Source organism: Ammodytes marinus (genome assembly GCF_949987685.1).
Source record: "Ammodytes marinus genome assembly, chromosome: 17".
In the NCBI taxonomy this organism is placed as follows: Eukaryota; Metazoa; Chordata; class Actinopteri; order Uranoscopiformes; family Ammodytidae; genus Ammodytes; species Ammodytes marinus.
In genome coordinates this window covers 17,671,061-17,686,380 of record NC_137221.1, presented here as the reverse complement: position 1 = coordinate 17,686,380, position 15,320 = coordinate 17,671,061, and the positions used below count along the sequence as shown (strand labels likewise).

The 15,320-nt window shown below is 44.2% G+C and overlaps 1 protein-coding gene across 2 annotated transcripts; it reads right to left on the bottom strand.

Moving 5' to 3' along the window:
• Window positions 1-1,022: 1,022 nt before the first annotated feature.
• LOC307263668 (juxtaposed with another zinc finger protein 1-like) lies at window positions 1,023-14,512 on the bottom strand. Of its 2 annotated transcripts, XM_080044873.1 has the most exons (5): window positions 14,249-14,512; window positions 6,202-6,274; window positions 4,803-4,999; window positions 3,404-3,573; window positions 1,023-2,350 (listed from the first exon to the last, which is right to left on the bottom strand). In XM_080044873.1, exons 1-5 carry the CDS (start codon window positions 14,361-14,363, stop codon window positions 2,174-2,176), a joined length of 732 nt encoding a protein of 243 aa, XP_079900999.1. In that variant the 5' UTR covers window positions 14,364-14,512; the 3' UTR covers window positions 1,023-2,173. The 2 variants fall into 2 exon arrangements, with proteins under 2 accessions (XP_079900999.1, XP_079901000.1); XM_080044874.1 differs by lacking the exons at window positions 6,202-6,274; window positions 14,249-14,512 and adding an exon at window positions 5,751-5,852.
• Between the last annotated feature and the right edge of the window lie 808 nt (window positions 14,513-15,320).

Genomic DNA, 15,320 nt, shown 5'->3' with positions numbered 1-15,320 from the left:
CAGAATGGACATGGATGTCTTATCAGGCCGTATTTGTGCTTATTCTTTAGGTGGAACACTAGGCCCACTGTGAGTGGAACAGGCGCATCGTTTTACTATAATCAGGAGATGAAAAATAATTTAATTGGTTCAACATTTAATGTAAAGTATGATTTAGATAAACATACCAGAAATATAAAAACTGGTAACTGCCTTGTAAAGACAATGTGGAAAATGAATTCTTATCACAAAGGCCATTAACATTTTTGCCTCGCTAACTCAGTGGTTTCCATGGCAACATCAGCTCGGAGGACGGGAGGGTGTGTGCATGTCAGAGGTCACTGTACCCATCACATGAACAAAAGAGAAAGAGCTCGTGCTTTGAGCCTTCGGTGAAATAAAAAAAAACGTGCACAGTGAGGGGAATGGTGTCATGGATCATAATGTGACTTGGCGTGCGGCGCTCCCATGCACCGCTCTGTTTTTCCTATAGGCAAATGAAGGATCAAAATTCCACTCAGGGGCAACATGTTGGCCACCGCTACACTACATGACACAATGCTTCCAGCCAGCCATCCTGCTCCACAGGAGGCCAACCAGCGGCTTGAGGCAGCAAACATGACAGATGAGAGCACTGACACACACACAGAATACTCTATAGGCTGATGACTTGGATACTGCTGAAAAAACATGTACGCACGCACACAAATAAGGCGCTCATACACATTACACACATACGTTCAATGAACTGGAATGCTCTTGTCTACAACACACTCACAAATGGCAGGTTGTAGATGGTAATCTCATTATACAAAGTCCAACCTCTTCTCTCACACATTATTTATCTCGTAAACGTCACAGAAAGCATGCATGAAAACATTCCGTTGATATACATCTGCCAGTCCAAAACCTTTTGGAGGAGCGATGAAGAAGAAAATCATTGCCACACGTTTGGCAAACCTCTGGGATGGATACATTACAACTCCCTACCCACCCACCAGCCCACCCTCACCCTCCCCCCCACCCACCCCCCACATCAGGCACATGGTATGGTCAATGTTTGGCAGTGGAGAGCTGTTGGCAACAATCATGGAGTAATGGAAAAACAACAATATCTTGGCAACTGGAATACAGTATGATGCTTAGCCTGCTCTCACGGCTAGGTCTCGGGGAGCACAGCTCTGGCACTCTGAATGAGTAAACACTGGAGATATGAAATACACGCATGGCTTTCTGCTGGGGATGAAATGTTTAAGATACGGATTACTGGCCTGGGGTCGTGTTCTCATGAGTTTGGCGCCGAGCGTCCTTTCCTGATCAACAGTGAAATATCGCACCCCATTCAGAGAGTCAAACTGAAAAGGCCATTTTTTGCTCCTGATCTCTGAGGCGACAAAACTGGCCGTCACAGCAAATAAGGAATGAAAAAGAACACTTACTGATACATAGAAGAAAAAAACCTAATCTAAAACACTGCCGAAAATATATAAAATAAAGCTTGGAAATAAAGTGTAACTATTTATGTATATGCGCATGAATACTTTTATATATTTATTTATGTACATGAACATAGCTATTGTTTATATATCAATATATCTATTTAAAGTATAACTTAACTCTCGCACTTGAACCCCCCCCCCCCAGGAAGTTACTGCAAAAGGCACAGATCTAAGCTCAGCAAACTCTCAGCAACTTAGGCAAAGGGAGTGTTAACGGACCCTGACCTCAGATCAGCACTAGCGCCAACTTCATCCCGCTCCAATCAAGGAGCAGGGGAAAGGGGAGCAGGACTTGGTTGCACTTCCTGTTTCACATCTTTAACCCCAACTCTTCTTTCTTTATCGTTTTGTTTTTTGTCTTTTCTTTCTGTTTGTTTTTTACAGTTAGCACCTTATGCAAGTCAAACAATAGGGAAAAACAAAACAAAAATAGCGTGATAGCATATAGACGAATGTGCAAAATTGTACAACATTAAAAAATACTACAAAGATACATTGGTTTTCCAAAAATACATGTGATATAACATGGATAGAAAAAAATAATATATATATATATAAATCAAAAAAAATAACAAAAAGTATAACAACTTAAAGCATGCACTTAAACCTTTTAGTGTGTTGGGATGGGTGTGAAAAGGAATGTCAGGACAGGGCTACGTTTGGGGCAGACTGCTTGGTAGAGAGCGCACAGGGCTCTAGCCTTGTATCTTGCGCAGGATCTCGGTGGAGACGGGCGGGTGGAAGTTGATGGTGTGGTGTCTCAGGCCCTGCGAGGTCTTGTAACTCTTGCCACAGCGACACTTGAAGGGTTTCCTCACACGGATCTGCGTGCGGTGGCCATTCTTAGCGTGGTACTTGATGCCGTTCACATTCTGAAAAGGGGACAGAGGAGATGCGTTATGAAACGGGAGAAGTAGGGCCCCATGTTTGACCCTTTGGCAGTAGACAGGTCACAGGTGGATCGCCTCATTGACCCATGTCTGCAACCAAAGGACACATTCAACACCACTGCTCAACCATAGCTTAATCTTTTATATACAGTTGTCCTAAACCATTTTCCCCAGATCTAGTTTATTTGTATAAATACATGATGACACCCAAATATGCCACACATTAATTTCATGTTTGAACCCATGCAAAGAGACTGCTGCGTAAGGTTAATATTGGAGCATCAGCATCATCTTAATGTGAAGCTAAGCTAACTGGCTGCTGCCTGTGCACAGATGAGGTTCCTGGGAAAATCCCAATTTGCCTTTTTTTGCTTTACAGTAAGCCATTTGTGTAAAATAATTTTAAACAGTCACCAGAATGTTTACATACGAAAGCATAACCGTGTGATAGGTTTGCATGGTTTATGATTTGTAGGGCTAGAGATCACAGACAACATCTATTAGTAAGACAATAGATTTACAAGCATTATATTGTTAATTTGTCATGTTTATTTTATTGGACTCACCTTCCAGTGGCAGCTGATCACTATATCAATCATTCTCCAGTAACTTTGAGGGCAAAGTTATCACAGAAAGACGACTTCTACACCGTCTTATATCAAAGCTGGATAATGGCAGACCTGCACCAAATCCTGGTGACACTGGCTTATGTGAACCTCCTTCAGATCTACAGCATATGAGGCTTTATCCCATGTTAGGGCTATTATCCAAAGAGCATGGACCGCAAGCTGAATGACGTTTTTGTTACCAGCCGTAATAAAATTCAATAAAAGCAAATACACCGTGATATATTTATCACTAGCCTCCAATCACCACATTCTAGATTTATAACTTTAGCTTTTTCAGACATTTGATACTGAAGACAAAAAGCCCCAGTGTGGACTACATTAGGAGGAACTACTAAAACCTCTTGTGCTGTGGCTGGTGTAGTAGCCTAGACCGGCCCTTCCACAGTGGTGTGTGGTGTCTCCTTACCTTGTATCTCTTCTTACAGCCAGGCACGGGGCAGGCGAAGGGCTTCTCCTCTCCCCCGTTCATGCACATGGAGCTGAGGATGGACTCGGAGCTGATGGCGCTTTCTGTGGTCCACGACTCATCGCTGTCCGACTCCTCGTAGTCTACCTCCTCCTCGTCATACTCGCTGCCTGCAGGCACAATGGAGACACAAGAAACCATCGTCATCATCCCACCAAGATGAATTATGAATGGGGTAACATACCAGTTCAGGACATCATGCCTTTGAGGAAAATTACAACGCAGAAATTATATGTCACTTTTTTTTAATCAACACTTTCCTCTGTGTGTGTGTGTGTGTGTGTGTGTGTGTGTGTGTGTGTGTGTGTGTGTGTGTGTGTGTATGTGTGTGTGTGTGTGTGTGTGTGTGTGTGTGTGTGTGTGTGTGTGTGTGTGTGTGTGTGTGTGTGTGTGTGTGTGTGTGTGTGTGTGCTGTGAGTCAAACTGCACTGGCACTGAGAAAGAGATCATTAAGTGGGAGTGATTCCCATTGCTCAGCCTGGAAAAAGTGCTTTGCTCAGAGCAGAACATTTTCCACTCTGCATGCGCACACACACACACACACACACACATTAAGGCAAACTGACCCCCCACCATTTCACAGGAAATGCTGCACCTCAGCATGAGGAAATGGATGGCACCCTGGCACATGTCGAAAGGAGGCGTGTGCGTGTGCTCGCGTGTGTTGTCGTGCTGGCGAATAAGCCCAGACCTAACACTACGTTTGGAACCATTTGGGCTGGAATTGGACATCTGCTTCTGGGCTGTGCAACACACGGCCCCCAATGTGAACACACAGCGTGACAGCTGCTATGTAATTAGCAGAGTGTTGACTGGTCTGCTCACTGCAGGGGCCACCAAAGCCAACACACAAACAACACACGCACACAACAGCAGACAGTGTTGTTTGGGGTTTTAGCGTCTCCCGCTTTCTACTCTGGCAGGCAGCACATTATATTCATGGATCAGACATTTGAATAAAGAAGGGAATGTCCACATTTACATCTTATTTACGAAATAACTGTTTGTGGTTAAAACGAGAATCATTTGCAGATTCCATGAAAGGCGAGCTGGATAGTGCTTTCTTGGCATATATTATTTTGATGCCATGTTTTTTTTGCATAACAAATATCTTCATATACTCATCAGAACACCACCTGAATATCGAAGAATACACTCACTGATGTCGAAACCAGTAACTCTAAGCCTCGTGTCTGTTATGGCCAGCAGCAGCAGGGTTCATTTAGCATTAGTCATTTTCAACACTTCCCATTCACTCAACACCTATGAGCCATCAGTCTTTCATCGTGACAAACACATATTTCGACACACACACAGCGCAGACACACACCTGTCGTACCTGTGGGCGTGCTGCTGCGGAAGGAGGAGGAGGGGGTGATGGGGGGCGTGACGGGAGGTGTCAGGTTACCGCTGGTGTGGCGAGGGGGCGTCGCCGTGCTGTTCCTGGACACGCCCCCACTGATGGACAGGGAGAGTTTGGGCGCGGCCTTCTTCTTCATGGTCTCCTGCTCCCTGCGCGCCGCGTCTGTCATGAACCTGGGGCCACACAAGGGGGGCCATCAGTTACATAAACAAACTTCCCATCTGACAAACATGTTTTTTTTTTGCATTTTCAAGCTCTATTTGACAGTATGGAGCGAAACAGAGTTTAAATGAGGAGACAGAGTGAGGGGGGATGGCATGCAGAATAGGTCCACGGGCCGGATTCGAAACAGCGACCACTACTTCACTTCTTTAACACCCTCAAAGTAACATAGTGCACCTTTAATGGATGATCTGGGTGTTCATTTACTTCTCCATGTTATAAGTTATTATAGCTCAAAAAGGCGATGTGATAGACATCCATATGTGGCTGGTGCAGGACCAAACTAAGTGTTAAAAGAAAGTAACGTGTGCACAACACACTTTAATTGTTGGTTGGAAACGTGTCTTTGCACAATTAAAGGGTCTTCGGAGGATAAGCTGTTTGTGCGAACGCTACTTTCTCTTAATAAATATTTAGAGCACAATTTTGATCAAAGTAATCGCAGAGATCTTGGACCACACACACACAGACATTGCTACATCAAAGTCTAATGTGGGGCAATAAACAAGCAGTGAGACAATCCAACTGACTGCAAACATGCCAGCAGCATACTGCTTTATTGGGAGGTAAAACTAAAAAGGTGAGCACACCTGAGATGGAGGTAATGAAGAAGGCCCCGGTTCAGTTTCGAACTTGTGATTAACTGCAATTATACATGTACTTTAAGAAGGCCTGTATACAGTAGAACAGTAGAAAACAAACCTCTCGCTGTCTTTCTCCCTCGATTGAACTATTATCTTCCTCAATGTTGCGTCTTGGTGTGATTTAACCGCACATGAAGTTGAACCTGTCATGTCGGCTACACCGCACAAAAACACACACACAATGCCGTAATCCTGAAATGGCGTCTTTGGCTGTTGTGTTTTGCAGCCAGGAGGGATTGTCTCATGTGTGATTTTTTCCTTTGTGCTGATGTGTGGATGAGTCAGTAATGTATCTATGGGAAGACATCATTCATTTGAGCTGCTCGCCGCAAGCCACATGTACACACAAGCGCGCAGAGACACAGTTCCACTGGTGGAGCACTGCTGCCCTCTGCAGATGTGTGTGTGTGTGTGTGTGTGTGTGTGTGTGTGTGTGTGTGTGTGTGTGTGTGTGTGTGTGTGTGTGTGTGTGTGTGTGTGTGTGTGTGTGTGTGTGTGTGTGTGTATACCTGTTGATGTAGCTTAGGGCCAGATAGGTGGGCTGCTGTTGCTCCTGCTTCTCCAGGACCCGAGGATCTGTGTCTGTGTGTGAGAGAGAGAGAGAGAGATGAGTTTTAAACAATAATTTATTCAGATTCCGATTCAGAACCAAAAGTTACATCTGCAAAAATTATATCCAAGTCCTGATATCCAGGGTACGAAGTATGCCTTCATAATCCCACACATTTTGAAAAGGATCAAGAGAGAGAGAGAGAAAGAGAGAGACATTCAGATTGATTGATTTAATCTGATGCTGATTATAGGGATGTCTAAATTGTGAGAGTGAGAGAACCAACTTTGAGGCTGCAATGAATGTATACAGTGTACTACCCCCTTAACACACACACGTACGCTTTTTCCAGTTGACTTGCTGTGTCAGTCACACAACAGTAGGCCACTTCCACTGCCTGAGGGAAGCTGTGTTAACTTCAAAGCCCCACCTCCCACCCCCCTAGAAAACAGGGACAAGTGTGCATGAAAAGACCGCGGGTGGGTGCATCTGTGAGGTACCACTGCCATCAAGTGTTCGACGGGGGAACATTCAGCAGGATTCACGTTGGAAAAAAATATTAGTTGGTTACCATGGTGTGCAAGGCTATGTTTGTGTGTATGTGTGTGTGTGTTTGCACGGAGGCATAATTGCAGCTTTATATGTAATGGTTTGCAGATGTATTGCCATTCAAATCCAAGAACTGGATCTTCTCTGTGCAACAGCAACAATTAACAACACACTCCTGGACTAATCCCAAGTGTGTGTGTGTGTGTGTGTGTGTGTGTGTGTGTGTGTGTGTGTGTGTGTGTGTGTGTGTGTGTGTGTGTGTGTGTGTGTGTGTGTGTGTGTGTGTGTGTGTGTGTGTGTGTGTGTGTGTGTGTGTGTGTGTGTGTGTGTTGGCCTTCTTGGCACTTTGGTTTTTTCACACCTCATAATTAAAAAGAATGCAGGCTTCCCACAGTTCAGGAGAACACCAAACAAGAAAACAACCTAGAAGAAAAATGCACACTATTGCTGCTGCTGTGTATGCGTGCATGTGAGCGTATGTATGTAAAAACACTGAAAAGCCTGGGTGAGGGAAAAAGATAGCAGAGATCCATAAACACACAGTTCACACACAAACACACACACATCTCAGGTGGTCCACTGAGGTGGTCTTTGACATGCTTTTATAGCTGAGCCTTAATAATCCTACCTGCTGCTCAGATGGAGAGACCAGAGCTCTCTGCACGCGCATTATCACACACGTTCACACACACACACACACACACCCACACACACACACTCGTCAGCCTACACCACCAACAAGGCTCAGTCACGAGGCATGACAATTAGAGCCAGTGGCATCTTGCAGTCCAACCTCTTTAAAAACCATCAATTTAAATATTCGGAATTCCCCCAGTTCAATTCCTCTGTCAGGGCATATTGATTTAATCTGATGCTGATTATAGGGATGACTACTGACTGAGGCATTCAAGAAACATTTCATAAAGTTAATGTGTATACAGTGACAACATACATACTGGCATACATGATATTTCAACAAACCCAAACAATATATTTTAATATATATCGAACAATACTTCTATGACTGATTGATATAATAAACTTAACTTTAACCCATTGATACCTTGGGTCTTGTTGATTTTTTAAAACCACGTGACCACCCAAATGTTGTGTGGTTTGCCGAAAATCACGTCAATCAAAAGAAAAGAAGAAGACGGCTGTGTGTTCACGTGATCGGCAATAGTGTATTACAGAACAGTTAGTTGCATTCGGAGCGCAGGAACTAGGTCTACTGTAGCTACTGATGAAAATCATCACAAATAAAAACACATTATTTTTAAATATTTTAGGAGGCCGTTAGATATTAAGGTTTTGGTAGACTACGACAATTCGTAGTATTTTTTCAGAAAACCCTCAGGAGATAAGGACATGTATCCTAGATTGCCATGGGCGTCAATGGGTTAAAGCAAAATGCCTGTAATAAGTTCACAGAGCCCAAGGTGAAACCTTCAAGTTGCTTGTTCAACAAGTCAAAACTCTGACAATCTATTCAATGTGCTATCTGACAAAGAGAGACATACAAACCTTGAAGCTGGAACAATCAACTGCTTGGCTTTTTTCTTGAAAAAATGGCTGAAAAGAACGGTTTCAGTATCAAAAAAGATGCCAAATAACAGTCTGTCTATCACCTGATCAAAATATCAGCCAATTCTTATAACCCTACGTCTACATACGGCCCAGAGCCCAAAGTGGCGTCTTCAAATTGCTTGTTTTTTCCAACATCTGTATTTCACAGATATCCTATTCACAATCACTGCATTTACTCTTTTGAAGCTTTTACCACTAAATGTTTGGCATTTTTCATTAATAAGTCCCTTCAAAAATGCGTTCACCATGACTAGTTCAAAAGTGTCTGTCAGCTAAATGCTATCATAACTGCAAGGTATTAAAGAGCCAGAAGATAGAAAAGGAAGAGTTGGGGTGTGCATGGGGCTTGCATTATTTCTACTTAAGGTGAAGTTAGTTAGTGTGTGTGTGTGTGTGTGTGTGTGTGTGTGTGTGTGTGTGTGTGTGTGTGTGTGTGTGTGTGTGTGTGTGTGTGTGTGTGTGTGTGTGTGTGTGTGTGTGTGTGTGTGTGTGTGTGTGTGTGTACAACGGGGGTAGGGGGGTGTTGGTGGAAATGGAGTGAGCCAGGTGGAGAGAGGGAGCAGCAGTAAATGTTCACCGGCTTTACGACTTCCGCTCACCTAACAGGACAGGAAGCTAACACGCTGCTGATCCTGCTGCTCGAGGATCAACAGCGAGACCTGTTTACACACACACACACACACACACACACACACACACACACACACACACAGTAAGCTATATAAATATTTTTTTTTGCATATACTGTAATGCTACTACTCAAATGTATTGCCAGCAGCCTTTTCTTGTCCGTGTTTTCCAGCCATGTGTTCGTGTGACTATAGGACTGCATTCCAATACCATACTTCCCTGCTTAAGTATGTTAGAAAAAGATTTAGGATGTCCCATTACATGTGGACTGATGCAGCATGCTTAAAAATACCCAGATGCGCTACACTACATTCCGTCATGATTTTTAGTGTGAAAATCAGCAACGCCATGCGACGGGTATATAAGCAAGAGGCCAGTTTAAGGCGCGATATTATCAGGAAATAAATAAGTAAAACTATGTCCCAATTGTATGCCCTATGAATGCTAACTTCATACTTTTTATGATCAGCTATGTCATGTAGAATAGTAAAGAGAAAAAGTATGCTATTTGGAACGGAGGGCATGTTTCTGTGCGTGTGCACTGCCCGTCTGAGACATTGCACAGTCTCGAGGGTCCATAAATATAAATATAAATATTACTCTAATTAGCGTTCCTGTCATTTAAAGTAGCAAACCAATCAACCACCACTCCACTCAAGTCAACACTAGACATACATCTCTGGCCAGCGGTACACTGCTGCCCCCTGCTGAATACACACAGGCATGGTCGTGTGTCCGCCACACATGTGCCCGTGTGTATATATAGGGTCTGTGTTGTGTGTGTCTTTACATGTGTGTGTTGAAACCAGGCCAAGAATGCATGGTTTGTTTTGCAGACTGCTCATTAAGCCACAGAGAACCACATTTTAACGTGTTTCTGGAGCAGCAGGCAACCGGATGGAGGGAGAGGAGGAGCAGGAGGGAGGGGTGTATGGGTGGGAAGAGGGGGGACTCAAACTGCTCTGTAATTACACTTCCCCAGTGCTTATTGGGGGCGCTCGGGCCCTGCGACTTCCGAAAAGGCAAACTGTGTGACTGTGTGTGTGTGTGTGTGTGTGTGTGGATGGATGTGTGCATGAAAAGAGAGGGTCTGCAGTCTTCCAGTTTTGGGAATGCCGATCCACTAATTGCTCCGGTACACCCTGACAGGTCATTCAGGAAGTAATGGTGAACAACACAGTCTCCCACACAACACATGAATGCCCACAACACACGTCCCTTCCCGTGTCACACCTCTCAAAGTGGGATGGGAAACAATCTGACAACTAGGGCCGGGCTTCACAGTTTAAATCATTATCGCCATAATAACACAGGTATTTTCTGATATGGATTAAAATCACCATTTTTAATCACGCCGAAACCATTAGTCGACTCAACAGATGATACAAGAAAATATTTTGATTGTCATTTTGTTCATTATTGTTAAATGTACTATATTATATATTGAATCGGTTCATCTCTTTGTCAATGAAATTTCTGAAAAAAGTGAAGAAACACTGATCACAGTTTCAAATACAAATGCTCGTAATTCACCAAATGCTTCCTTAGCTATAAGTAATTATATCTTTATTACAAGAAATATTCAAAAAAAAGCTAACTGTGGGGAAGGGTTTTTTCTACCTAACAGGTCACAACTGCTTCAACGTATTGTGTTTAGCCATGGCCTTTTCTTTGAGCAAGGGCAAATACAGGGATAGAGCCAAACTTTGCCTGTGGGGGCAGAATGATAACGTCTTTTAAAAAGTTACTGTAGGTTAATTATCAGCAGCATGCTCCAGCAGAGCCCACATTATACCAACACAATGCTGCGGACCCACGTGACTCCACCAGTCAAGATACAGCTCAGCCTTTGACTTCAGCTGTAAACACAACAACAAACAAACAAAGAAAAAAATCCAAGTGAATTGAGCTGGGATTTCCCTGCACTCGCCACCATAGTTTGCCTTTCAGAGCCTTCTCTTTAAAACCTCTGCCCCACTTTTAATCTCTCTCTCCCTCCCTCCCTCCCAGCTCCTCTTTGTTGAGGTAAGAGGCAGGTATGTGCTTGTGCAGGTGGGAACACAAGGGCAGATGAGCCTGACATCATTACATTCCTCAGACCTTACCTACTAGAGTTAACGCACAAAGCCTTTTCGATTAAACAACCAACCACGACACTAAACACAGTTCACCTGACCCCAGCCTGTTTCCTCCTCTCTTTAGCTGTGATTAAAACAGTGCGGGTATGTTATTCAATGGCTGCTACACTCCCCCCCCCTCCCCCCTGGGATGAGGTCAGCGCTGAACCCACACCTTTACATATTACCTCATTTTCTCACGGAAAAGGTTAGCAACGTGCCAATCTGGTCTGTTTGCTGCTGCCAGCCTATTGTCTGCTGTGTCAAGAGGAGGTGGGCGTCCTAAAGAGTTGAGATAACTGAGATACACATAAGTTGGGGGCAAACCAGTGGCAGAGCAAAAATCTGACTTTTATTTTCGAAGCAAAAGCTGCACATAGGATGCCCTACCACAAGAGGGCAGCACAGTCAACGGTAAAGGCCAAAGGTTTAACACAAGGGGCCTACACTGATTTTTACACCCTGATCATAGGTGTAGATTAGATTTCAGGGGGGGAGGCAGGGATATAATGTCCCCCTCAATATAAAGAAGAGGTAATTATACCCCCCCCCCCAAAAAAAAATACAAAATACAACACTGTCCACAAAAGAGGTATATATTTCCCCAAAATTTCAGACACCCCTGAAGTGGATCATACCATATTTTTTTCTTTTCCTTTACATAAATATAGACATTTCCACCTTAAATTGATGCACAAAGGTCACAAATTGGTTGATAAAAAAATCACCACAATGTAGGAAATTAATTGTTGACGCTCCCCCCCCCCCCCACCCAAAGGATGAAACAAAACGGAGAAATACGCCAGACCATTATAGCCCCACTTTCGCCTGCTATTTACGCCAGATAGCACAAGCCTGTTGTCACCTCTGGATTATCTGATTTGCTGTTCGAGCTAACTGTTGTTATCATAATCAGTTTGCACACTGTAGGATGAATGAACCCCAATCGAGGCAATCTGTTATCTCCAAAGCCTTCCAACGACTTCTATGTGACAGCTCACAGACACATCGAATTAGCTTATTGCTTTGTGATCGATTTTGGAATGAATCGCTCACTCCTGCAGGCATTTGAACACTAAAAACGGTGGGTCAAAGCAGCTAAACGCCACTACCCTTGCCCTTCCCTTTCATCTACCTTACTCCAACCTCAATCCCCTCCATCTGTCACACTTATCCTCGTGGTAACTGATCTGCATAATATTGATCAGGCTACTACGCGTGATCTTGACGCCGCGGCTGTGCTGACTACCGGCAGAGGTACGGAGGAGAGAGGGGCATCTCATTAATCCAAGTGATCCGGCGATTCTGCTCAGCCGACGGTTGTGTGTGTGTGTGTGTGTGTGTGGGGGGGGGGGGGTCATAGGTCAAGCTAAGAGCCAGATGGGGCAGATATATATGTGTCTGTGGGGTTTGGAGCTGGGTGGCTGAGAGGACAATATCTCTTCTTGTCCATTTTTAAACCCTTTCATGTAGGCTATTTACTGGTTGGTCTGGGGGAAACACACAGGTACAAAATAAAAAATAACAATACTAAAAAAAAACAGACATTCGAGGTGTCGATTTCCTGGTTGACTTGCAAGTGATCCACGGAACATATGGCAGTCTGAAGAGTGGTCCAAAACAACACCACCCACAGTAATCCACTTTAACCTCATCCACATACACAGTCACACAAAATTGAACCCCCCCCCCCCCACCTAAAAAAAAGCTAGAAGAGAACATCAGTTTTGTCCGACACGTGTGGTGACATCACACGGCGGCCGTCCTCCTCACCACAGCTGGCTGCTGGGGAGCGCTCTTTGTTATAGTGAGACAGCAGGTGTGCCATAACTCAGCCAATATACTGCCCTCAGGCCCTTTGGAGACAGCCAGTTGCCATGGAGACTGGCTCAATGAAGCATCCATTCTACCCCCTCCTCACCCCCACTAGTACCGCATCGCCTGCTTCAAAACAAGCCTCCCGACTCCAGGATGGATGCACACCACAAATAATGATTAGCAGCCCACGACAGAACTTTTTTTGCGGTTACTGAGTGTTTTGCTGGTTTGCGACTCCCTGATAATCTTCTAGCTGATAGTTTCATTGGCTATGGAGGTTTATAGGGTAATCCTTCAGTGGATTATTTTGTGTTACTTTAAGCAGCATCTGAACTACAAAAAGTGGTAAATAATTAACAAGCATTGCATTACATAGTACTAATTACATGTAAATGTTTTTTTTGCCTTGTTATGTCAGAGTAATAGCAATTGCACTACCTCATTACCTACACTATGCCTACACTTGGTTTAAAAGTATAAACTGACACATATGCTATACTAGCCTAATACAAGACTACTTCTGTATTTCTTAAGTGATACAACTTTCATGCATTTCATAATATTCACAACTATGGTGATAGGTTACCCACTAGTTTTGTATAGGCCTAGTTTAGGCTAGTAAAATGATGGGTAAACTTATTGTGAGTCTTTACACGTGACAGTTATAGCCCGGGTTTATTGTCAGATGAAAATCTAATAAGCGTGGCAACAAGTGAAAGTGTTTCCATTGTTGAGGAAAATCTATTGATGGTATTGTCACTGCATGTCCGCCGCAACTTGGTTCAACGTATAGGGTGTCTTGTCAGCTGGTAGCCTAATTAAGCGTTGCAAAGAGCTCGATGCATTGAGACACCTGAGGTGACAAAAGCTACAGACCTTCTGGCAGCTCAATACACAAACGAGAGAGAGAGAGACATCAGGCCTGCAAACGTACACACTCCGACACTTCTGCAACGTTAGCCGTGAGACCGCTGTCTGGTTGGAATGCTAGTTACACCTATGAGAGACCTAAACGGCCCTCGCAGTCGAGTTACCACTGCAAAAGGTAACTGTCGCGGCTAATGCAAAATGAAAACAAGCCGGTCACCTATTTCACAGAGAGGCAGAGCTTCTTCAAAATAATTTAAAGCCCCGTGTTGATAAATAACTCGCACTCCGACGAGGCTCATAGTCTCGACGAAGCGCGAGCACAAGGAATAGCGGAATGCTGAGCCAAGCCCGTGCGCGTTCGGCTAACTAGCTAGGAGGCTATTTAGCTAACAAGCTAGCTCCATCTTCCCCCCTCCTCCCTCCGGCCCAACTCACCGATGTGATTGTCCTCGATGTGGACGATGAGCTCGGCGAGAGACTCGAACTGGAGACCGCAGCCCCCGAACCTGCAGGAATTCGAGAAGAAAGAGGCGGCGGCGATGCCCGTCATGTTTGCGGGTCGCGCTGGTGCATTCACCGGGGAAGGAGGTGGGGAGGGTCCGGGGCGGAGAGCGAGGAGGCGAGAGAGTCGTCGGGTTCGGGGTTTTGGGAGCGCCGCAGAGCGCGGAGCGGCGGAGCAGACAGCGAGCGGCCAGACAGGGAGAGGGCAGCGGCGGACGCAGCTGGGAGGCACTGGCAGGCGGGACGGTGGGGGTGGGGATGGGGGGAGAAGAGGAGGAGGAGGAGGGCTGGTTGGTGGCAGCACACGTCACGACCTGCCTACCTGTTGGGATCTCTTTCATATGGCCTACAGTCTATCGTTGGGATCCGCGCCCCCCAGGCCATTTCTGTGACATTGTTATTGTGTGAATGGATTAAATCAAACTCGCCTTCATAAATCAGAGTTAAATAAATCCCAACACATTTGCATTCATCTACGGCTACGCAAAGCAAGGAGTGAATTAGATTGTGCAGGCTTGTGTTATATTGCTCGTATATTGGACATAGGCTAATCTGATTTATTGAGATATTGTCATCATATTGAGCTAGTTCATTAACATAGGCCTATTTTCCACATTTAAATTAATTGTAAAAGCCCAAATTGTGTAAATGCGAGGATCAGTGAATTCAAAAATGGTGGTTTATTTTTTATTTTTTTGTGTAGGCCAACTGTAGGACTTTGTATTTTTATTAGCCTACACTATATGCCTTTTTTTAAATATTAGGCTACATATAGCCTTTTATAGTGCAACAGCAAGTAGGCCTTTTGTACTTGATCTTAGGTGGAACACTGCACATTAAGAGATGAAGCAGTCCTTCAAAAATTGTATGAAGGAGTAAATTGTGTTGTTGTTAATGTTTAATTAATTGGATATATTTCAGTCATTGTAAATTCCCTAAATGAAAATATAAATAGATAGAAAGTGTTGAATAGGTATTAGAAAATGTACAAATGTCCTTTTTAAAT

Coding starts and splice junctions, on each gene's coding strand:
- LOC307263668 (XM_080044873.1), bottom strand. CDS start 14,363: ATGACGGGCATCGCCGCCGCCTCTTTCTTCTCGAATTCCTGCAGGTTC. Junction 5,000..6,201: donor GCCCTAAGCTACATCAACAG/GTATACACACAC, acceptor GTGTGGCCCCAG/GTTCATGACAGACGCGGCGC. Junction 2,351..3,403: donor GCTGTAAGAAGAGATACAAG/GTAAGGAGACAC, acceptor TCCCCTTTTCAG/AATGTGAACGGCATCAAGTA.